Source organism: Barbus barbus, assembly GCF_936440315.1.
Source record: "Barbus barbus genome assembly, chromosome: 27".
NCBI lineage: Eukaryota > Metazoa > Chordata > Actinopteri > Cypriniformes > Cyprinidae > Barbus > Barbus barbus.
Genome location: NC_136755.1, coordinates 17,403,834 through 17,430,092, shown reverse-complemented (window position 1 = coordinate 17,430,092; position 26,259 = coordinate 17,403,834). Strand labels below are relative to the sequence as shown.

The 26,259-nt window shown below is 36.8% G+C and overlaps 1 protein-coding gene across 1 annotated transcript; it reads right to left on the bottom strand.

Annotated features, from left to right (window-relative positions):
• Positions 1-106: 106 nt before the first annotated feature.
• Positions 107-25,602, bottom strand: LOC306846886 (ankyrin repeat and IBR domain-containing protein 1-like). Its single transcript, XM_079380573.1, is given in 22 exon segments — positions 107-3,609; positions 4,658-4,704; positions 4,825-4,945; positions 6,029-6,103; positions 6,309-6,360; positions 6,865-7,043; positions 7,162-7,307; positions 7,439-7,505; positions 7,608-7,694; positions 7,962-8,096; positions 9,710-9,840; positions 9,979-10,067; positions 11,439-11,563; positions 11,565-11,600; positions 11,915-12,059; positions 13,329-13,417; positions 13,530-13,735; positions 16,174-16,291; positions 18,978-19,160; positions 19,333-19,633; positions 22,448-22,727; positions 25,378-25,602. Coding segments are annotated over 21 exon segments (3,264 nt in total). The 5' UTR covers positions 22,636-22,727; positions 25,378-25,602; the 3' UTR covers positions 107-2,865.
• Between the last annotated feature and the right edge of the window lie 657 nt (positions 25,603-26,259).

Here is a 26,259-nt window from a genome sequence, read left to right as displayed (position 1 = left end):
AAGTCAACAAATCTGATTTCACTGTTTCATGTCATTAATACATTTTAAGAAAGCATGTTTGTTGCATTAGTTTTTTCATGAACCACAATAAAACTGGACTGCACTTTAAACTTTTTAATCCGAGCAAACCTTTACCAATACTTTCTGTTTATTGGCTACACATCATACAAACTGGGAATGCATCAAGTATAGTCTATGAAAGTGCAAATGACAATGCAATGTGAATGGTCACGTTTAAAAAAAATATTAATAATAATAAAAATAAAAAAATACCACCACCATGAATACCTAAGTTTGGGGGGGTATGGTGGATGTGAAAACTGGTCCTTACTACACAAGATGATTTAATCAAATGTCAAATTTGTAAAAACTGGCCAATCACTTTCAATGTAAAATTTTCTGGAAAAAAAGAAAAGAAAAAGAAACAAACAAACCTAAATACACCCACTATAATCACCAAATCTACATCTAGTCTTTCTTTTCCCTTATGTCAATAAAAGACACATCTCTAGGGCCACAGACCTTTCTAACTCTAATGTCATAAAAGACTATTAAAACATGGCAACCTGTTCAATGTAATACAAATCATGAGGCTGTTGTCAACATGAACCAAAAACTATTCAATCTGAAAAAAGAAACATACTTTTAGCAAGTGAATATAGAAATGGAATTTTTAGCAATTCATGAATATGTAAGGTTGATTGTAGGCTATTTGATTGACACAGCAAACACTAACATAATTAGGCAACATGTATATAAATAAAGTACAAAAAAGGCACACTGATGAGCACAGTAAATAAAAAAAAAAACAAGGGGGGGGGGGATCTCTCCCCCACATTTAAAACCTTCCAACAATTATGTATCAGTAATAGAAATATTCTGGTTTAAATACACTTTAGGATCTATCAACAGTGTTGGAGTTACATTTCAAAGACATTGCTTTTGTTTTAAAAACTAAGGGATGATGTGGTGACTGATAACATGCCACAGATGCTAAATCTTAAATTGTATTTAACCTAGAAAATTCCTTGAAAAGCCTCTTGGTTACTGCACAGTATGTTTCGTCAGTGAGGGATGTGATTGGCCTCCTGCAAAGGCTAGATAATTGGTTAACAGATGATTAATTTAGCCTCATATGCCGTACATAAAATAAGAGACAAAATAACTGTTTTTGTTGTTAAAGAGAATGACTTTCTATGTAATATGAAATATACATAGTTCAGCACACAAACGAAAAATAAAAAGCACTGTTGTTATCTCTCTATTGCTTCAGAAGACCTGTGAAGTGTCTTTGCCAAATGAAATAAACAACACAGGATAATCAGAGGTATTGTGTGTAGTAGTCACAATAGATAAGGTAATAAATGCCCTCACATTTTCAGGAGTGTAAATTTATAAATTGTAACCTTTTGGAATCAAACAAGGTCTTCTGCAGGACAATATGTTGAAGAACAAACAGCTTGATTTCAAAACACTCCTTATTTTTAACATGAAATGTGCATTGTACAATCTGCACATGCATTAAATGTGACGTAAATTAAATAAAAAGAACATTTGTGTTTTTAAATAAAGCAACAAATTGGCATTGCTAAATAGGAGAACTGTAGAATTAAAAACAAAACAGGGCAAAAAGTTCAGGTCTTAATGGTGGCTTCACAGTTTCACTGTAACTGTAAGACCCAAGAAACATTGGATTGACGCTTTCATGCATTTTCTTCTGCACATAAACATTCCTTTTTCCTTTTCAGAAAGATACAACTATGTCAAAAATTCATCCATTTAATTTCCGTTCATTTGAACTTAAAAGAATGTCTTTCCAATCTAATACAGATGGAGCTTTCTCTCATGGCACCCACAGCAAGATTTCTAGAGATGGCCAAAGTGGCCTCGCTCGGTTTGAAATGAAAACCTTGTAATTCTTAAACGAGGTGGATCTTCCAGTGAAAATGACAGACTTACTTAATTTATCCAATCATTTAGCGCATATAAACCCTGCCGCTTTCTTACAATCGACTGCAATCAACAACAATGGATATAACCAAGTCGCCACCTAACATTTTTCCTTTTCCAAATATCCATTTCACTCGGAATAAAATACCTGTCACTACTTCCATTTTATCGTGAGTTTAATACTTTGCAACATTCACTTATAAACGTGTTTATTTTATTTGCACAGAAATGGTTCTTACACAATTTCCACCCGATTACTCTCAACGGGTAGGCATGTAAATTTTTCTAATGTTAATGAATCCAGATTATTCTACATAAACGTCCCTAAAGTTAGCAATTAGCATAATTAGTGCTCTAACCATCTCCATATAATGGCTTTTAAATACAAAATAAAGACCTTTTATATAGGCCTGACAATACATTTTTATGCAGAACTCATTCCAGATCTAAAATGCATGTCATTTTTTAATGCTAAATTATTTTTGGGTCACACAGCTGTTCAAATTTCCAATTCCATATAAACTTTTCGGCTTAAACCATTTCATGTTTCTAAGGCCACCAAGACTGATTTTTACATACATACAGTTTAGTTGGTTCTAAATGTTATGCTAAATGTAGGAAGAAAAAAAAAAAATCGAAGTGCTAAGATAATGAATTATGATTTCTGTGCCAAAAAATTCATACACACACAAATACGGTTAATGAATGAGACCCACTCTTCTCTCATCTGCTTTCATCACCACAATTTCTTGTTTCTTCCACCAGACGCGGTGCAACACACAACCAAGACAAGTCCTGTCTAACCCCAATGCACCTGGTTCACTCTTCTCAATTTCTGAACAAGCAATTCTGCTTTTATTTAGTGTTTTGGCACGATAAGAGCACTCAGTTGGTAAACATAATTAGACTTTTTCCTCACACTAGGTGCACTTCTTCCTCCCACTCTAAAGAGAGGTCGGTTACCTGCGCATCCCGATCAGTACTGCTCTCCGGACAAACTGTGCTAGTGATATCTACACTGCTGCCCAAACCCTCCAAGTCTGGCTCTGCTTTAGGAGGTTGTGCATCATCCACACATTCGAGCTCCAAAAGCTGCGATGCCAACACATCTGCGCTCTCTTTCATTAGTGATAGGGAACCCTGCTCAGGACTCCCAACCTCATTCTCCTCGTCCTGGGCTTTGGCAGGTTGTCCCTCTCCAAAAACGGGTGGCTCGGGACTGGCATCTGAGGTGGCTGAGGGAATCAGTGCAATGCTCTGTGGATTCATATCGTGGAACCAGGCCATAATGTTGCCAAGCAGGTTGGCATTGGTGGAAGGGTCCAGGCAGTCTGGGTCACTAGGGGTGAAGGCGTTACCCAAGGCATCAGGGTAGGAACTCATGTTAAAGGGTGTATAGTGGCTGGTAATGTTGCCCAGTCTCATAAGGCTGTCTCCCAGCTCCAGAAGCTCAGAGCTGCTCATGGAAGCTCGGGGGGGATCCGCAGTATGGGGCGCAGAATCCAGTCTAGAGGGCAGAGAGGACCCACTAGCACCGACAGAGGCATCATTACTGAGCACATCCTGAGGCTCAGGGTCCAAGGCCAGCCCGGACTCCTGTAGGGACAGCTGAATAGCCAACAATATATTGGGGTCATCTTCATCCAGAGACCCAAGTGCCTGAGGGGTAAAAAGGGTTCAAATTCTCAATGTGTGCTTTTTGATTACTTTTTGAGCTAAACCGCCGATCAAATGTGTGGGGTCAGTAAGATGGTTTTTTTCTAAAGAAATTACTTTTATTCTGCAAGGATGCATTAAAAAGTGATATTAAGACATTAATAATGTTACTAAGGATTTCGGTTTCAAATAAATGCTGCTTTTTAACCTTCAATTTATCAAATTCTGAAAAACAAATGCATCACAGTTTCCACAAAAATATTAGGCAGCACAACTGTTTTTAACATTGATCAGAAATGTTTCGGCATGCAGTAAAACTTCACAATACTGTTTTACTGTGCTTTTGATCAAATAAATGCAGCCTTGGTGAGCATAAGAGACAAAAACATTCAAAAAATCCTACCAACCCCAAAATTTTCAATGGCAGTTTAAGTTTTTAAATGTTGTTTCATGTTTAAATAGCATAGAAAATACTTTCTGGTTTCTGAGAATGTATGAAATATATTGTTTAATTTAGCTAATTTTTTGACTAAATTTAGATGCCATTTTATTAGTAAATCTGCCAAAAATGAAAATATGAAATGTAACAATTATTTTATTCAAAATACAAAAATATGACAAACAAATAATTGTGGAAAAATTTACGCTGCATCAGGTTTAAGGCTGCAAAACGATTAATCTTGATTAATCACATTCAAAATAAAAGTTTGTTTACATACTAAATATGTATGTGTACGTGTATATTTATTGTGTATATATATATAAATACACACATACATGTATATATTAAGGAAAAACATGTTAGATTTATATACAATATAAATGTATTTAATTTACTTATAAAAACAATTATAAATATATATATACATAAAATATTTTTTTAATATGTACAATTATATACGTGTGTGTATTTATATATACATAATAAATATACACAGTACACAAACATATAGTATGTAAACAAACTTATTTTTAATGCGATTAATCACGATTAATTGTTCTGCAGCCCTAATCCGGTTAGAAAATCTTTACATATAAACAGTATATTCACCGTGGAGATCCCATGCCTTTGTGTATAGCCTCCCTCCTCATGTGTTTCTGTAGACACAAATTGGACATACAGAAGTTTCAAACTCTGTAACACCGACATAAAGCAGCTCTTTCAGTTATGTCTATCCTAACTTTAGGTGGGGTCACTATCTCGGTCAGGAGCTTTACCTAAAGTGTTGTCATTGGAGTCATGTGGTTCAGGGGTATTACTGCGGAGGCTGTGCAGTCTGAGAAGGTCTCCTCTACGCCTCTGCCTATGTCTCCGTCTGTACTGGAAATCTGAGTATTCCTGCAGTAACCATCAACCTCAGTTTAATAATAAAAATACATGACTTGTTGTCAAGGAGCAGTAATTAAGTAATGGATAGATCCTTAAAAAAGTGGACAGAGTCTTGCAAGAATTTTGATTGACTTCAAAATTACAAGTAGTGAATAAAAGAATTAATGAAATGATTATTTGAAAACCGTATCCTGCATCTCTAATCCTTACTACTAATATGGATTAAAATAAAATACAGTGGCCCAACAACATATTTGGACACTCAAGGCACACTTAAAAATTAATTTCTTATAATTATATAACAAAATGTCTAACCACAGTTTTATTTTATAACAATTTTCAAGCAAAACACTCCACAAAAAGAAGTTTGGATTGTTTTATAATTAAAAAAAAAAAACAACTACTGCAAGTATTTGGATATTTTCTGATTGTTAACGCTTTAGCTAAAATGCAGTAAAATGTTTATGGTTAATACAATGAACTACAATGGTAGTTATTCTGCAAAACGGACAACATGATTTATTTTTTAAAAAGTCATTGAAAAAATAATTAAAAAAAAACAAGTTTAGAAGGCTGATGTTAGTTTTGAGAAAATATGTTCAGGACCATTTGTTTGCAGATGCCTCTTAGCTTAACATGTAATTATCCGTTGCAAAAGAATTCATACTTTAAGAATGATTGAGAGTCCAAATCATTTTTGAGGTCACTGTATTAAAAAATTATATATATATTAAAAAGCTAATATTTTAATAATTTTGCAGTTGTTAGAAAGACTGAAATGCAGATTGTTTGCACAGGCAAACTGAATGCATGACAAAGCAACCTACAACAGTGTCCACATTTCAAGAACGGTGAAGTTGACCACAGGACAGGAATTCTGGTTTATTTAGTAACGGCATAGTCTTTTATCGGAAATATTCCTGGAGATGACCAGCCTTAACAGCTAAACACCAGATTACATTTATTCTGACAGCATCATATATATTATGTCATACTGGACATATGAATGACTTTCAAATTGATGCTGCACCAAATTTTGTTAATTAAGAATTGTTAAGTAAGACTGTTTTGTTATTTTGTCTTCAGCAGTACCTGCGGCTGGCCTCCTGCATTGTAATTGCTCTCACGTTGTGCATTTGATCCCCGTACTGGGTGATTCCTCACCATCTTTGGACAGAATGAGATTCGGTGACTGCTAGTACTTTACAACAACACACAACTCTCCAACATTATTACAAGGACATCGCAGAGAGTCAGAGGGCATTAACAGTCTAGTGAGTTACAACTCTGGCTAGCTGTGTGAGCTTTGCAATAGCAGAGGTTAGTTAGAACAGAAAAAAATTTAAACACAGGAGCAGTAATGTAGTAATACCTCAGGAGAGGCAAATCCAAGATACTCCCAATCCCACGTCCCACCAGCAAAACTGCAAAAGAGGAAAAAAGTTCTGTGGCTGTAGGGTTTTATTTCTGTTAGTATAATATATTTTGGACATGGAACCAAAGTAATATCAAAGTATTATAATACCATCATAGTGTTCTTCAACGAGATGCAATATGACCATACAATAAGTTATAATATTTGTATAAAAATAAATCAACTAAAAAAATCCTTTACTATAGTACTAATGCTATTTAATATACTATTTAATGATAACAATACGCTTATTTTACATAATAGAAAATATTAATACTTATGGATGTCTTAAATTATTCGCTGTCAAGCATTAAACCACAGAGCTTATACTGCATTTCAGCAGAAAACTGCAGGGAGATCTTACAGTTTCTCTTTTGCTGACAAAAAAACCTGTGTTTTTATATGGCGTTTGCATATGATGCATATTGAAAACGTATACTATTATACTGTACTAGTACACAAGCAAAAATGATAACCTGATAAAAATGGTGTAAATAGCAGCACAAGGATTTACCTGCGGCGGGGAGCCTCGGGAGAATCATTTGGAGCGACACCTCGAGCCACAGAGGCCAGGAACTCCCGTCTCTTCTGCTGCACCATATATGTGGCACTGATGATCTTATGGCGAGGGGTGCGGAGGTAAGGCCTGTTCACCTTCTGAGCAAGGTCTTCGGTGACCATCTCTAAATCAGTCTTTGTATGTTGGAGAAAGATTAAACACCTCAGCATATTGTGCAAGAAAAGGTTAAATGGAAACCAATCACACTGCATTTCTCTTAAGTGGTGAATAGATAGATCTCGATCGCACTACCTGCATAAGTTCAAATATTTCTTTCTTTGTGCTTTTGGGCTCCAAGAAGAAACTATACGGATAAGAGCACTTAAGGATGCGTCGGGTCTTGAGAAGTTCATGCACACCATCCTCAATGAAAGTGGTGTCAGGTGGGGCTCCTTCCCCTTGAAGAAAAAGAGATTGACATTTTTACATATTTACAATATGTAAAATACACCAGTTTATAAGAACATACTATATCACGCTTAAAACTAAAGTCATGTACAGTAGTAGGTGTAAATTATGTTCCACTCACTTCCAATGAAAGCTTTGCTTAGTTGCTCCATCTTTTCTTTGGCGGTTTTCAGGAGTCGTTCTTCTAACTATTTTAAAAGAAGCACCTTTGATGAATGACTGTCAACAAATAGTGAGCCAATCACTCAACTGGAACGTTTTTAAGACATTCATTACATAAATATTCCTACCTGGTAACTGTGTTCATGATTCTTGTATCGGGTATAATAATGCATAAAACAGTCAAGTTCCTGAAAACTCTTGTGCTTTTTTTCTGCCTGTGAGGACACAATCACAAAAGCAAGAGTAACTTCATAATGGAAATTCAAGCTCATAACAACACGTGAACTCGGAACAAAAGCACAGAACCTGTTTTGTTACTTTTTATACATGAGAAATATGAGCCTGGAAAGTATATGTGAAGTGCTGAGCCTTTTATTGACTAGCACCATTCACAATAGTGCACAAACAAATCACAAAAGATCCAAGTAAATGCATTTCTTGAATGGCTGCCATGTGTGTAAACTCATTTTAGGAGCTAGTACCTCTACAGTCATCTCCTTGGACTGTTCCTCCACCTGTTGGATGACCTCGTAGCGCGTGCAGCGATAGTATCCTCCGGTAGAGGAGCTATGTTTCTTCCATTCCTCAAGACAAATCCAGCAGAAATCATACTTGCACTGCAAAGAGATCCAGATGAGAAAGAAGAGCAAAACAGAACTCAAATATGTATGAATTATACAATCAATTCCAACTGTCTTCCCTTCCTTTTAATCAATTACATGAACCAGCTAGAAATTCCACGCGGCATGCGTGTTATTAATCAACGAAAAGAGTGTACGACTATGGAGCAGGTAGTACAAGACCCTTTATATTTATATAGCCACCCAGGCACGAGTGCGCATTCAACATTTGTTTTTGTGAGCGCGTGACGTTGCCTTTCCTCTACGTGCTGGTGGTGTGAATAGCTTCCCCTTCCCCCTGCCCTGCGCCTGTCACTCATAGCCTTAGTTAAGCCTTCATTAAGAAAATAACAGTGAGGCTATGGCCTCCACACTGCCTTTGTTCAAACACCTGCCTCTGACGTCAAAGGGCCGCTTCGCATCACACATGCATCTTGTGTCAAGGTCAAACACACTCATATGAAGTCTATAACAGATTTTATAATGGCAACTTTACATTATAAGGGGAAAGGGAAGTGGTGTGTGGCCAAGTGTGGTGACCCATACTCAGAATTTGTGCTGTGCATTTAACCCATCCAAGTGTACACACAGTAGTGAACACACCAGTGGGCAGCCAATGCTGCGGCGCCCGGGAAGCAGTTAGGGGTTCGGTGCCTTGCTCAAGGGTCTCACCTCAGTCGTGGTATTGAGGGTGGAGACAGTGTTGGTTATTCACTCCCCTACCTACAATCCCTGCCGGACCTGAGACTCGAACCCACAACCTTCAGGTTACAAGTCCAACTCTCTATCCGTTAGGCCACGACTGCCCCCTATATTGTACATTATGGAACAAATAGTATGTAAATGCTCACTTAATGCCTGCGCATGTGGACAAGCATATAATGACAGGAGGAAGTTATTTTTAGTCAAATAGCATCTCAAAAAAGCATTAGTTGAATCTTTTCACTCTGTGTGAGTTTCCTTTAGCTAACAATTAAAATGGTCTAAAAATGACAAATTTGCCAAATTTGATAATTGGCAAAATCTGTTTTGAATTTCTTTTATCTACTGAATACTAATTACATTGCAGTCCTTTAATTTGATTGGACAAGCAGTTTTCGAACAGTGCTGATATTTCTAATAACAATATTATTTCTTATAAATAAGATAGCTGGTGTGTTGTGTTTAAAATGTAATTTACTCAACATTGAGAAATTGTATTAAAAAATTGTTTAAAAAGGAATATATCGCTATCTTGCTTCTGTACAGAACATGACAAAACTGCAAGTAAAATCTATTTATGAAAATAATAAATCTTTATTAAACTTTATTTCCTTTCAATTAATTGATTAAATTGATGTTTTTAACATTAATGGATGGCTTCCTTTGTTTTTTATAGTTAAAAACAAATGCCCTCATAGGGTAAAAATGTTTCTGGAGCTAAATATTGGTCCTTAATAAATGTGCCATACATATGTGATTACAAACTTTTTCACTGACAGAATACATTTTGGGACATTTGACCTCATTAGTCCACAATGTATCAGCTGATAATCATCAGACAGTCACAATTTAGCGGGCTGACATTCGAATGACTTTTTTTTTGCCCACATACGCCATTCTGTACTGACCTTCGCGCACTGCATGTGATTACAGCCTTCATTTTTCTGGATGGGGGATTTGCAGTTGGCACAAGGTTTAGAGTTGGTGAGTAGCCACAGGCAGTTGGCAGCATCTTCATAGGCTTCACTCACACCAGCCACTGTTCAGAGACAAAGAGGAGCTCAATATTAAAACCTACAGCAGTAAGTTGTATATCATGAACATACATTAAATAAAGTTACAGGTGAAGGTGCATATATTAAGCAAAGGTGCAGACTGAAAAGTCTGGAGCTCCTACATTCTTCAGGCTTCATTTCAGACACTTTCTGCAGCCACATCTTCCATGTCTCACAGTCACATGGTTCATGAGCATCACCAAGGCACTCCCTGAGAAGAATCCCGAGAGATAAACATGAATAGTGCTTTGATGGCATTTTCCAGGATGAATGTTAAGATGGTGATCTCATGAAACCTCTCAGGAACATGACTGTGTCAGAGTATCCCATCAAATTCAAAAGAAACAATATATTATATTTTAACAAAAATATTTTTAAAAATGATTTTTAGGGTTGTTATGGGTTTTTGTATCCACCAGCCCCCTAAGCTAAATGCACAAAAAATGAAATGGATAAAAAGTACAGCATTATATTATGGACAAGTGTAATTGCTTTTATTTACTTTTAAAGTATTTAGTTTTTCTATATATACAGGGTTCTTACAGAAATTGCAAAATGAAATTCCAGGACTTCCAAGGACTTTTCAAGCACAATTTTTTTGTGTTGGCATAGGTTTGTAAATGATTTACATTACAAATCTACACAGAATTTTGAAATCGCGATGTACAACAAATCGCATGTTTAGAAATATGTTGATGTATTCTCCTGTGTTGGCATAGGTTTGTAAATGATTTACATTACAAAGCTACACAGATAACACACACTGTTTTCCCAGATGAACGTTAAGCAACCCAAACTCCAGCATATGCTGAGGAAGAGTTTGTGGACTGAGCTGCTGAGATGGAGACGCGCGTCACACTTTTAAATGATAACAGTGCAACACAAAGCGCGTCAGACTTCATATGCGTTCCCAAATGAAACCCAAACGTAGCACATGCAATAAAAGACCGAGCAATATAATGCAAGCTGAAATATCGCGAGATCTCGCGCGCTCCCAAAAGCCGGGAGAAATGGTAATAATTAACACACGCAGCATTGTTAATTTTGTGTGAAAATATTGTTTTTATCGAAAACTAATATGAACACTAATTTCATGTATACTGCCTTTTAAAATTTCAAGTACCTTTTCATAAATATGGCTGTTTTCAAGGGTTTTCCAGGACTTAAATTTCAAAAAGTCAAAATCAAGTACTTCAAGCACTTTAAGCACCTTGTACGAACCCTATATATATATATAATTATTTAGTTTAAGCCTTTTACTGCATTTTGAAGAAATAAATTATTTTATTACAGTAATGAGAATTAAATCACAAAGAATAACAGGAATTTCAAAACTCAAAAAAAAAATGTGAAGACATATTATAGTAATGCAGGGGAAAAAGAAGAAATGTGCTCAACTGATATTAAAATAGTGACAAAACATTAAAAAAAACAAAAACAATGATCTTTGATTTTTGAATACTATAATGTATAGTTTAGAGGTTAATTAGGTACAGCTTTTGTAACTTACAGTACCACCCCAGACACAGCTTTACACCTTTTTTCTGAGCGTGTAAATAAAGGAAACAGCTGGTTAACGTACCAGCAGAAGAGATGGCCTTTGCCACAGTCTACAGCGGGGGCTTTGAGCAAGGGGAAGCTCAGAGGGTCAGAGGCTCCAGGGCCTGGCCTAGTCAGTCGTACGGCTCTTTCACATCTGGCTACGGGGGCACCAGCGAATGGCAGGATTATTATCCACAAAAGCCTGGTGATGGAAAAGAAATGTATTTAAACTTCCTCTGTGTTTTGGATGACGTAAACGACCCAATATCCAAAACCGATTTTAATCTGTAAATCATCCAAATCAAATCGATGTGATATTTACCCAACAATCAAACATTTGACTTCTGAGCATGTGTGTTTACAAAAGCTTTTTTTTGCTCAAACAAACACTGGCATAAACTCAACAGCAGGATGCTGTCAGCATTTGATTCAAAGCCAACGTCAGACAGACTATGATAAGAAAAATAAAAAGGCAGCTTTGAAATGTTTCTGGTGCTTTGTGAGCTGCAATTGTACCTTAATGTCAAACTGCAGGTAGCGCTTATCCATCTCTCTGGAGACCACGCTTTCAATGACCTCCACAGGAACCAGCTGGAAGCAGTCGTAAGCAGGGCAAAAGATGTTATGCGCTTCCCCTTCTTGGATCTTCAGATTCAAAAACCTGACATCCAGACAAACAGTGTTCAAAGACTGTGAATGCATGGACCATAAACAACCTGCAATATAGTGTGTGTGTGTGTGTGGTGGTGGGGGGGGGGGGGGGGGGGGGCGTTTAGCTGAGGTGGATTTTCCTATTCATTTTTATCCACAGGATTTTAAAAATGTCCAAAAACATCAAAAGGTTTGTTGTTGTTTTTTTAGGGAAAGAACTACTCCTCACATGAAGCACTGCAAATGCTATAAACAAAAAGGCAATGGTAAAATACATATCTGAAATTGTCAATGACTAAGTATAAAAAACAATATATTTGACGTTTATAGCTATTCCATTTAGAAACTATTCCAGTGCATACACTACCGTTTAAAAGTTTGGAGTTTGAAATATTTTTGAATGTTTTTGAAATCTCTTATGCTTACCAAAGCCACTTAATCAAAAAACAGTTATGTATGTTAAATATTGTTATAATTGAAAACAACTTTTCTAGATGCTTTAAGATTTTAAATGTAATTTATTCCTGTGATAGCAACGTTGAATTTTCAGCATCATTACTCCAGTCTTCAGTGTCACATGGTCCTTCAGAAATCATTCTAATATTCTGATTTTGCACTCAAGAAACATTTCTGAAAACAGTTGTGCTACAACATTTTTTGTGGATTTTTTTATTAATAAAAAGTTGAAAACATCCATGTTTATTTCAATTTGAAATCTTTTGTAATTTTACAAATTTCTTTACTGTCACTATTGATCAATTTAGTGTATTCTTGTCAAATTAATGTATGCATTTAAAAAAAAAAGTCTCACTGGCATCAAACTTGGTAGTGTAAGTAGTTACCTGTAATGGATGCATTATTAAGAAAATATCTGATATGATCTGATCTTGTGCATTAAACAAAACTTATATGGGACCTGGACCACAAAACCAGTCTTAAGTCGCAGGGGTATATTTGTAGCAATGGCCAAAAATACATTGTATGGGTCAAAATTATTGATTTTTCTTTTATGCCAAAAATCATTCGGATATTAAGTACAGATATTTTATAAATTTCCTACTGTAAATATATCAAAACTTAATTTTTGATTAGTAATTCATCGTTAAGAACTTAATTTGGACAACTGTAAAGGCGATTTTCTCAATATTTAGATTTTTTCAGATTTTCAAATAGTTGTATCTCGGCCAAATATTGTCTTATCCTAACAAACCAAACATCAATGGAAAGCTTATTTATTCAGTATAAATCACATATTTAAGTCACATATTTCATTCCTTACCCTTCCCAGCATGCCCTGCAGAACTCGTGCCCACACGACATATCCACAGGGTCCTCAAACACAGATATGGTGCACATGCAAATCCCACACTACATGGGCATAAGAAACATTGAACAGACTGTGTCAATATTCTTTTCAGTATTTGTACATTGAATGATAAAGAACGTGGATCATAACGTCATGCATGGCGATTAATCTAACCAGGGCAAGGCCATCAGTAGGAGACAGGCTGATCTCATCAGGGGAGGTGACAGAGGAGCGAGTTGTTCTCGGGGTTCTAGGAGAAGGCAGAGTGTCCCAAGCATTGTAGCCACTCGGTGGGGGAGTTGGCATCTGAACACCTGAGCGCTGGCAGCAGTCCTCCGCATTAGACATCCAGTCTTCTAGAAGTTTTTCCCTGTCCCAGTCTGTTCAGCAAAAAGAAGGTTTAAACGTACTGGCATTATTAATTTCCTCTAATGCAGTGTTTCTAAACATTTTTGACTAGAAGTCTGCCATTGTCCAACACAATTATTAAATAAAGTAAATGTTCCTGAGTCCGTCTTGCAAAATAAGTGTGAACAGGAACCTGGTCGCATAGCGCCTGTTTAGGACATGCAACAGTGGCCAGCTATATAATATTCTAAGAGAATTCCACAATTTGCCATTTCTCTTTTCAAAAAAATATTGAAACTACCTTCCATCTCTTTGAATGTTGAATGTGAAATTGGTGCCAAATACTTCAGTAAAGATTAAGCATGGAATGTTCTGGTTTGCCCAGTAATGAAGATGAGCCAAACCCTTTTGTTATAATTTATAATATCTTGAAGAATGAAGGGTCCTGGATATTGGCCAAATATGGCATATTTCTTTAATTGATCAAATGGATCAGCTGGCACAGTGACAGCCCTCTGCAATATATTACCTTTTCATCTCTAATGTTTTACAAATACGTACTATGGTAGAGGGATACTTATACATATGGCATATACTATTAAGTCTTTTTATGTGTTCACAAAATCTAAAAGATTTTACCCAACTACCTCAGGGTTCACTTGTGATGCCAATTATTGTTCAAGTTCAAGTTCAAGTTCATTTGTATAGCGCTTTTTACGATACAAATCGTTGCAAAGCGGCTCTACAGGACATTAAGTTTCCACAATATATTTACAGTATATATTGCAGAACCTTAATATATTTAACTTATGGCAAAATTTGATAATTCAGTATGTTGTCTGAGCTTTGGCATCCTCTGAGGTCCTATGAGGGGTTGGCATTATCTTCTCTCAGGTGTTCGGTCATCTCAGATCATTTAAGGGTTTAAATGAACAAACCATCTTAAAGCCTGCCCTTGAATACCAGTATAGTTTTGTAATCGATCTATGAGTGTGTCATGGTCTATAGTGTCGAACACAACACTAAGATCAAGTAATACTAGCAATAAGATGCAGCCTTGGTCTGAAGCAAGAAGCAAGTCATTTGTAATTTTAACAAGTGCAGTTTCTGTGCTATGGTGAGGCCTGAAACCTGACTGTAATTCTTCAGAGAGATGTGACGCAACTACAGCAGACACAACTTTTTCTAAAATTTTAGACATAAACGGAAAATTTGAAATGGGTCTGTAATTTGCCAGTTCATTAGAATCTAGTTGTGGTTTCTTAAGAGGCTTAATAACCGCCAGCTTGAATGGTTTTGGGACATGGCCTAAATATAACGATGAGTTAATAATATTAATATTAACTTCTGCTACAGCTAACAACTCTTTTCTTTCTGGGTACAGGATCTAATAAGCACGTTGTTGGTTTAGATGATAAGTTTATTTAGCTCTTCCTGTCCTATAGTTGTAAAGCACTGCAGTTTTTCTTTGGGTGCGATGAATGAAGCTGAAATACTAGATGCAGTAAATCTACATTTGATATTGAATTTCTGATGTTATTTATTCATAAAGTCATTACTATCAAACTGTGAGGGAATATTTAGATCGGGTGGCATGTGTTTATTGGTTAATCTAGCCACTGTGCTACATAAAAACCTTGGATTGTTTTGGTTATTATCTATGAGTTTGTGGTCTGCCCTGGCAGTTTTTAAAGCTTGTCTATAGCTATACATACTGTTTTTCCACGCAATTCTAAAAACTTCTAAGTTAGTTTTTCTCCATTTGCGCTCAAGATTACAAGTTTCTTTCTTGAGAGAATGGGTATAACTGTTGTACCATGGCGCAGTACGTTTTTCTCTAAACTTTTTCAATTTGAGGGGGGCAACAGCTTCTAATGTATTAGAGAAGATGGTGCCCATGTTGCTAGTCATTTCGTCTAGTTCATGTGTATTTATGGGTACACAGAGCAGTTGAGATAAATCAGGCAGGTTATTTGTGAATCTGTCTTTGGTGGCTGGAACAATAGTTCTGCCCGGCGATAACGCGGAGCCATATAATTAATATCAGTAATACGCAGCATGCACGATACAAGGAAATGATCAGTAACATCATCACTTTGAGGTACAATATCTATATCGGTAAGATCAATTCCATGTGATATAATTAAATCTAGCGTATGATTAAAGCGATGAGTGGGCCCGGTGACGTTTTGCTTGACTCCAAAAGAGTTTATTAGGTCAGTAAACGCAAGTCCTAACGCATCATTTGTATTATAAACGTGAATGTTAAAATCTCCGACAATTAGCACTTTATCAACATTACCTAATAGATCTGAGAGGACATCTGCAAATTCTTTTAGGAAATCTGTATATGGCCCTGGCGGTCTATACACAGTAGCCAGAGCAAGACAATATTGTATATTGTAAAATAAAAATGTAGCATATTGGAATTGAAAAAAAATTGGAATTGTTTGCTGCAGTAAATTCATACCGTGAGCTCGCAGCAGGGCCTCAGCCGTAAAGAGAGGAGCCTGCAGCATATCCGCCGTCTCCACTATCAACATGTCTTTCAACCGACGCAAGTCTTGCAGTTTCAATCCCTCATGTGGCTGGAAAGAAAAATAAGAGAGAATGACAGGTTTGGGAGAGAGAGGGATAAAGATGAAAAGTGTAAAGGAAAGAGGGTGTAAGTGGAGAAGTGATGGAAAGAGAACTAATAAAGCTTTTCCTTTTAAACTTCTATATTGCTCAGCCTGTCTGGAGCAGCAAAACGAAGCAATCATGAGTCTGCTGCTGGCAGTTGGGTCTATCTTCTTTCAACTGGTGCCCTATCCTTTGACATGACATTACCAAGTTATGATTTATCTTGAGCTCACTTCCTCAGCACACAGCTATGACGAATGAAATAACGGTGTACTCTCACACGCACAGTCAATGTTAGTTTCTCCGTTTGTAGGCCTGCAAACTTCTGCCTATATTATATTTTGGGCTATGAATTGATTAACAAATAGAACAATATATTTAAGTTAATTACAAGATATGCCATTACATAAATTGCAAATAACTGCATAAAGCAATATTTTCTGAGAAAACCTTGCACAGGAAGATATTTTATTTATATAGGAATATATTTTAAATACAGTATATATTTTTATATAGAAAATTGTATTATATACAGTGCCCTCCAAAAGTATTGGAACAGTAAAGACAAAATTACTGTGGAGTCAAGACATTTACAAATATGATTAAAAGATGAATATGAGACAAAACTACAGAATGTCACATTTTATTATTAGCCGTTTCAACACATAGATGTTTTACCAGCTAAGAAGTTCAGCAGTTTTAGAATTTCATCCCTCTATCTGATGTGAGCATAAGTATTGGAACAGTTGCCTCACAGGTCTTTCTAAGTGATCAGCTGTGTCCTGTTGCATTAATTCTTCGGATATTAAAAGCAGGGAATATGTCGTATCAGTTATATCCATTACTTCTGCATTCTGAATCTTGCATTCGAGGATGACACACACAAACCAGGATGAAGACGAGGGAGCTGACTTTAAGAGAAAAGCAAGCAATTTGGATGCTAAAAGAAAAGAGGAAGTCAGTTAGAGCTCTAGCAAAAACAAAGGGCATGGAGAAATCAAGAGTTTGGAAACCACCAGCGACACCAGCAACCAACAACGACCAGATCGGCTGAGAAAACAACAGTAGTTGATGACAGACAAATCATAAAAGCTGTGAAAATGAACCCTAAAAGACATGTCTGTAAAATCACCAACAACTTCCAGAAAGCTGGGGTGATGCTCTTACAATCTACTGTCCTCAGGAGACTTTGACACAGAATTACAGATGCTACACAGCAAGATGCAAACCTCTGACCAGCACCAAAAATAAAAAGGCAAGATTTGAGTTTGCAAAAAAGCACCAAGGTGAGCCAGAAGAATTTTGGAACTGTTTATGGACCGATGAGACAAAGATGAACCTTTATCTAAGTGATGGGAAAGCAAAAATGTAGAGAAAAAAAGGGAACTGCAATGATCCCAAGCATACAGCCTCATCTGTAAAGCATGGTGGAGGTGGTATCATGGCATGGGCATGTATTGCTGTCTCTGGAACAGGCCCTCTCAACTTTACTGATGACTTAATGTATGATGACAGTAGCGGAATGAATTTAGAAGGGTACAAAACCATCTTGCCTACCAATATCCAAGAAAATGACCCAAAACACCGTGCCAGTTCAGTCAAGGAATTTATAAGGGCAAAGAAATGGAAAGTCTTAGATTGCCCAAGTCAATCTCCAGATTTAAATCTGATTGAACATGAATTTCACCAGCTGGAGAGGAGAGTAAAGGCAGAAACTCCCCAAAACAAATAACAATTGGAATTGGCTGCATTAAAGGCTGGGAAAATCTTTTTCAAAGGATGAGACCAAGAGTCTGGTGATGTCTATGGGTCACAGACTCACTGCTGTGCAACTAAATAATAGCTTTTAATCTTTTATATCTGCCTTATGTTCAACTGTCCCAATACTTGTGCTCACGTCAATGCGTGGGATGAACTCTAAAAGTGCTGTTCTTTTTATTTGGTAAAACATATGTGTGTTGAAACGGCTAATAATAAAATGTGACATTCTGTAGTTTTGTCTCATATTCATCTTTTAATCATATTTGCAAATGTCTTGACTCCACAGCCAACAGAGCACTTTTGTCTTTACTGTTCCAATACTTATGGAGGGCACTGTATAAACGGTACCATTCAGGGTATTTTTTTTTTTTTTTTTTTTAAAGATTTGGTGCTCTGCAAACATTTCTTATTATTACCAATGTTACAAAACAGTTGTGATGATAATAATTTTTGGAAACTGTAATACACTTTTTTTCAGTAATCTTTGAAGAAAATTCAAAAGGACATTTATTTGAAATGAAAATCTTTTGTAACATTATAAAATGTATTTCCTGTTACTTTGGAGCAATTTAATGCATCCCTGCTGAATAAAAATGTTAATTTCTTTCTTTCAAAAGAAAAAAAGACTTGGATGCAAAGGCCTCTAAGTGCCGTCTGAAATTCTTATAAAATTAGCATTTCTCATCATTTGAAATGACTGAACATACGCATAGGTGTCTGATAAAAAATGCAATTTTAGAAGAAAATTTCAAATTGCACTTAGAGGCATTGTATGTTTTTTATACACTGTATGTTATATATATAAATATCTTACTGATCCTAAACTTACTAATGTATAAAAAATAAATGCTAAAACATCTAAATTCAGAAAACAGATTTAAACAGACATACCTCTCGTCGGTCGAGGGCGGCATACTCTGCTTCGATCTCCTGAGCTCCAGCATCCTGAGAAAAAACCATCTGAGACTCCAGACTGAGCGCCAGCTCCTTGTGATGCCGTTTCTCTGCACAGTCACACGGCGTCTCCCTGTCCTCGTTCTCCACGAACAAATCTGCATTTTTCTTCACTAATAACTGTAAAACACAAGACTAACCCTTAGTTAGTGTCAATCTTGCATGCTCATGGAGTTTGGCCACATACTAAACAGTCTAACAGAGCTGAATCTGAACTGAGGCTTTGCATTTAATCAATTGAAAATACAATAAATACATACACACTACATAAGAAAAAAAACAATCTTGTTACCTCAACACAGTTCTTCATGCCAGCCGCCGCCGCGTAGTGCAGGCAGGTGCTCTTTTTGTTGTCGGTGGCATTGACATTGGCTCTCTCATACTCGCCCTGGTCCAGCTTGGCTCCGGTCCACTGCAGGATCATCTGGAGGCACTCAGACCGCTTCTGTTCATCCTCCTGGGGGCGGCTGATCCGAGGCTGCAGCGCCCCCTCACTCAGAAGGATCTGCGGGCCCATGCACAGCAGGTGCAACGCAGTCTCATTGTGAACGTTGCATTTGTTGGGGTTGCCATCTTTGGAGAAAAGGAAAGACCTGCAGAAAAGGAACTCGACTGTAAATCAGAATTACATTTAAAAATACAAATTACAACAGCAAAACAAACAGTAAATGCTACGATACTAAATGCAAAAAAAACCTGTAGCTTAGTTTTTGTAGATATTCATTTTGTGCAAATCATTTTGATTCAGACTTGATTCTTTAATGAATCATTTAGACTGATCTGTAAACTGCTTCATCTTGTTCATTGAAAACAATAGACTAAAAAGAACAAATTTAAAAATCAGGCATCCCTATAGCTTACACAAGCTACACAAAAAGCTCTACACAAAAGCAGTATCTCCTGAAATTTGATGATCATAATTAGAAAAATGTATATGAACTATAGAACATTTCATGGATTGAGATTTAATTAGATCTCATGACTTTTTAAGGTCTGAAAAACTAAGTAAATAAGTATTTTTATTTAATTTACAGTCATAAACACACTAGTTTGTAGCAAATATATGGATGAAAAACAAAAACAAAATTTTTACTGTTTACTGCACTGTTATTCTTCCATTTATTTACCTATAATAGCAAAGGAATCAGAAGTACATTCACAGGAAATAGCTTATTTCTGTGTTGAATGATGAGTTGAATAGAATGACATCCAGTTATCAACACTGGTTGATTTTGCATGCTCAGAGCCTTAAGGATGCCAAGCAATGAATAGGACTTTGCACCATAACTGTTAACACTTCGTGGATTACGCCATGTTGTTTTGCCCAATCAGCATCCAAGACCAAAAGTGTCTTATATATTGATTTTATAAGCCTCTATAAAACACCACAGGCAGTATTTAAAGACGACCTTTGTATTCTTCTCAGAGATATCTCTTCAAGCAATAAAGAAGAGCTAGTGGCGGCATCTACCATCTCAAAATTTCATAACATATGATGGTGAGTTAGGATCATAACAATATTAACAATGAAAATGTCATGATGACACAGTTCAATACAGCTGGAGCCCTCGATGTCTCCCTGCCTGGAGGTGATTAGGAAAACTAATATCATTTTCAGGCGATTAATTGTGGGAGTTTCAAAGTAATTGATAACAGGTTTGAAATACACCATAGAATGGACTCAGAAAAACGTACAACCTTGTAAGCTTTAAGAGTGAATTTAGTGATTGCATTCAGCAGGCTTTAATGCCTTTTAGAGGAAATGACTCAGCGAGCTGTTCTGGGAAGTCTGTGATGTGAATCTGGCAATCTGAGTTTATTAGTTGATGCAACTGGAAACAACAGCTCTAACTCCCAGCATTTCCCTAACCCTGCTCTCCAACTGCAAATGCACCTGAGAGGCCAGAAAAACTGGTTGAACTACCATGAAATTTACACGGACACCTGTTAACTACATGACTGTTAAATCTACTGAGATGTAACAATAAAACATTAGTGCAAAATGCTGTAACCACATCATGAAATGCAAAGCCAAGCATTTACAGTGGAATGACACCAACATCCAAGGATAATATCTAGACAAACAGGTGAAAGACATGTTGTGCTTTGTTCTGCTGTATGCTAGCTAATTAAAGTGTGATCATTATAAAAACAAGACCACACAAAGTGTACATATACGTTAGGCCAGATGCCAGAGTACGTGGCATTTGGCCTCAAAAATTCTGGGTGTAGTCTAGACTGGCAGGCTGTTTATCCAAGAATCAGTAGCAGCCACAAAGTAAATCAAAAGTCCAGTTACAAAATACAGAACTCTGGTATTAGCTTTTCAATACATAACCACTTCAAACTGCCCGTTACAGCTTGGGTGGTGGTTCTAGCTAGGATTTTTGTAGTTTTGTAAACATCTTTGTTTTCAACTAGGACACACGTAGAATAGCATTTTTTTGACCGGCTGATTTTAAGCAACTTTGAGGTAAAGTCTGCCTGGAAACAACCCTCTGTGCTGTACAAACTTTCAGTTCAAGCTTATTTTTTGTGGTATGGTCTGTAAATCTGCATATAACCAGCACAGTAGAACACTTTACATGTAGGTCACTTTTAAATCTCAATCAGATGCTCTTTTTCTGTCCATTACACCAGAATAAGCTACAATGTGGGCTAGAAATCATGGTCAAAAGTAAAGATATGACACTATACAGATTTATTCAACTTATATTCTGCCTTTTACCATAAACTTGATGTATCAGAATGAGAAGCAATCAGGCTGTGAAATAATTGAGGTTACTAGTAGTGTGCTCCAACATGCTGTAAAATGAAAAGATGAACATGAAAAGGAAAGAGGAGGGACAGAGTGTCCTCAGTAGCTAGCTGTCCTAGCTGGTAATTACCAACCATTTTCTCAGAGGGGTGCATTAACTACACTAAGTCAGAGTTGGCTTTATGGCTGCAAGTGGTCTTGACTCAAATACCAAGCAATGGAATTCAACAACCATGTAAAAATAACCTTGCATCGCACAAAAACACCTCGGGCTCCACATAAGCTTCCCATTCCATGCATATTTGCTTTAGGTCCTGTCTGTTAGGGGCCAACCCTGAACCTTTCTCCCTGAAGCAACAAACCTCTACAAATGCTGCTGTGCTGTTTGGATTTTCCCATCACATCAATAAAAGTCTAACAATCTTACCTTTCTTTGTTAGGATACATATTAAAATTAAATGTGTTCATATGTTTTGCCTTGACACATTCAGTACTGTTAAGAAGTTTTTTTTATGTTTTTTTAAAAAGTCTCATCAAAAAAAAAATAAAGCAAAACTGTTATATTTTTACTGCCACTTGTTTCAACCACAATACGATCAGTAGAGGATAATGCTTGTATTTGGGTGCCCAATCATTCACCGGTTCCTACCTGATGAGGCGTGTCATGGCATGGCGTGAGGCGTAGTGCAGAGGTGTGTTGTGTTGATAGGGCTCCCCATAAGATGCGTTGGGCTCCAGAGCCTCTTTAAATTGGGGGTTGCTCTCATAAAGCTGGCAAGCCAGGACTTCGTCTCCACAGATAAGTGCTTTACGAAACTTGGTGGCGGTATTCCCCATGGCAGGAGCTGTAGTGGGAGCCGCAGAGCGGCCCACATTAAGTTTTCAGCACTCAGCCAGCGTGAGAGTGGATGGGCCGCATACTGCAAGTCCTGTAAACACATCAACACGATCACATTGTCTGGTTATCTACAGTGTTACATCACGGAATGTAAAATCAATGTGGAAAATCAACAGCACCATATTGCAATCTCTTTTTTTTCTTTTTTTTTTTATTGACACCAGGAAATCAGGTTTTGCTCCTAATGTGATACATAATCTCTACACCCATCACTAGTCCATTACCTTCTCCTCAAAGCTTGACTCAAAAATAGTGTTAGGTTTAAATCTAAAGTGTAAAATTACCACAAGCATTTCTACTGGAAATGCTAAATATCTTGCACAAAAATAAGACACATCAGATCCATCAATAATCTTTCTGGACTCTGAAACTAATCTATAAAGTCTAAACATTTCTTGACAGGTGACAGTTGATCAATGAAATCGACTGTTGGGTTTGCACTTGTTTTGATATTGCCCAAGTGTTAACACATTTCTTTGAAATCATCCAACAAATGGCTTAATTGGGGCCATTGAAACTGTGACTTGAGCACTGAGTTTTTAGAAAGCTGTGTCATGTGCGAGACATTGCAAAAGATGCCAAGCATGATCGCAATAGTCAAACACATCCATCTAGCGTATGTTGACATAGAAAAACAGTGGAAAAGCAACAAACGTGCTCTGTGCTCTGCTTTGTAACATATTAAACAGTAAATAATTATACAGTGCGAAATATAAACAAGCTACTATTCAACTCGCATAACTATCTAATGGAAATCCCTAACTTAACAAAACCAGTCAGCTTCACAAAATGCTAATTTGCATATGACCACATTGTGCAAATAACAATCTTGCACAGGTGTCCTTACCTGATCTTATCTTTACCCTTTTTTTCTAAACATTTACATCAGATAAAATGTCTGTGCCTCTTTTTGATAAAAAAAAAAAAAAAAAGCATGAGTACACTAAAAAAAGAAACATTTTTAAAAGGTTACATGACCTAAGGGATCTATAATGTTTCATCAGCAAAACAATCCAGTATGCATCATATCATGCTCTAATAAATCTGCTTGAGAGGGTTGTGGGAGACTAGAGGGCGGCAGCAGGTGCACTGATAGGGCATGAGTGAGTGGGAGCTGGGTGTTCGACCCGGTTTTTTAGGTCATTCTGTCTGCTCTGTTGTTCTTTTCCACATCATTTCACATCTCACTCACATTCAACAAAAATGTCTGTAGAGTTACATCAGAAACAAAGCACATTTTAGAACGCAGAAGAATCATTATAAACACACTTTGGGATTGTGGTCGAAAGGCTCATTTTCAGGTGGGACGTCTGAGAATGCAGAACAGATGAACTAAGAGCAGCACTTGGCAGGCACACAAAGAGAGGGAAACGTTTCTGTTCCACAAGCTTCCCCCGTACTAGAGCTCAATCATTAAACATACTGTGTGTCCATTAATGGAAAAACTCCCTTTGCATTCATTTTACAGGCAGTGGGCTACATTCAAACAATGCAGGCTTTTTGTTAAACGAATGATCCTCAACTGCCATTTTCACTTTTAACAATGTCTGAAACTGCAGGCTAATTAATTGCCATGGCAGACAAGAATAGCATGCAGTAACCTGACATTTAAAGTGACAGGACCAAACCTTTACTATTATTTTTGGACATCAAATTGAGAAACGTGAAGGACTGACAGTCTCAGAGAATATTAACCTTCAACGCATGGTTACACTTTATCTCAGGTGGCTTTAACTACTATGTATATACTAATTATAATATACATACATGTTGGTTCATGGTTATTACATTTAAAGGACTCTCATTAAAATAACATTTGTAGTTACACTTAACTTTACCCCTAACCGTAATCCCAAAACTGTAACCCTATCCTTACTCCTTAAATCATATTCTATCCTTAAAGCAATTCATACCTCAAACTTGTGGGAATTTTCCAGAACAAAGTGTAGTTACATAGCAAATCCATAGTCTAGTAGGTATTTATTGTTAGTAGACAGTAGTTAAGGCCATCTAATATAAAGTGTGACCCACTGCATATTTGACAAAAGCAGATGGTGACATGGCTAACATGCTGCACAACATCTCCTTTTGTGTTCTTCAAAATAAAGAAAGTCATGCGGGTTTGCAACAGCATGAGGGTGAGTAAACATTTGAGTGAACTACCCCTTTAACAATGCACAAAAAAATCAACACAGTGACAAGCTAAACACATAAAACAGATTACATATGTTGTTTAAAGATTACTTACTGGTTTCAAAAAGAAAGCAGTTGCTTATAATATTCTACCAGACACAAATGATTTGATTTTCATGTAATCCATCACAAAGCATGGAGATAAACGCTGCATACTAGTTCTGTGACTTGCTTATTTGTTTACAGTGGTTTCTCTCTGGTAGCTAAATTTCTCAAGATGCATTTGTAACTATTCTCTAAGAATAAAACTGGGCAGCTCGTTCAACAAACGCTTATTGAACCTCTGCATGTAGTTTTTCAAGGATGTGTTGACAGCTAATCAGCATCATCAGTTCAGTTCATCAATACAGGTCTATAACTGATAGACCCCTTGCATTCAAGCCATCTACCAACAAACACATGTTTGATAAAGCAGAGCTTTAATTTTCCGTCACCAAGGCGTGTTGACATGAGCGATCAACACACAAACATTCACACACGTATATTACCTCATCACTGATTTGGACGTATCCATTAAACGTTGGCACATCAAATGACCAGAACAAGCGGCTTGTCAAAAGCTTAGATCAACATTGTTATCGGACGGCAGACCTTCGATCATGTCAGAGATTATATAAAAAGAAATGATAAAGAACTGTATAATCATAGGGGTGGTGCTCGTGCCTGTGTTTGCTGGTCATGCTCTCATTTCATAGGACAATAATCTGCGTCTCCTTCGCGGTGTTAACGGTAGATGAAGGACCGAATCTAAGAGCCACTCACTGCCACCTACCGACAAGTATGAGGCACAGTATATAAGGTCCACTCAGTACCTTGAACATTTGAAAACGTCATCATATACTCTTAAATGAGTCATATCAGTAGCGTTATAAATAATTTAATTTTATTACTTTTTTTTTTAAATAAACAATTATGGGAGTACACATCAGCAAAATACAAACCTGAAATACATTAATATAAAGCAATTGTCAAATGATTTTGATGAAAGACAGTGTCTTTCCCTTTAATTTACAGGCAGTTTTATAGGCCTACATTCTTTAATTAGGGCACATTTTTGATCACTCTTTGATTTCAGCACTATTTCAAGCAGCAGTCAAAACAGGTCATCCGTTGATGACAGCAGTTCTGCTCCAGCTAGATTACTTCCTTTAGGGTTTGTGAACATTTTTACTCCTTTGGACCTTTATGTAAAATAAGTTGTTGTTTATTACTGGAAGATACTGAAATTGATTCAAATCATAGGCCTACATACTTTCTGCATTAAAACGGTTACACTGGTCTATTTAGAGTGTGCAAGGCCTTGATGCTGACGCTTGATGTTCAATTGAAGTTCTCAAATTGATCTACATCACATGAAAATTATTAAAGTA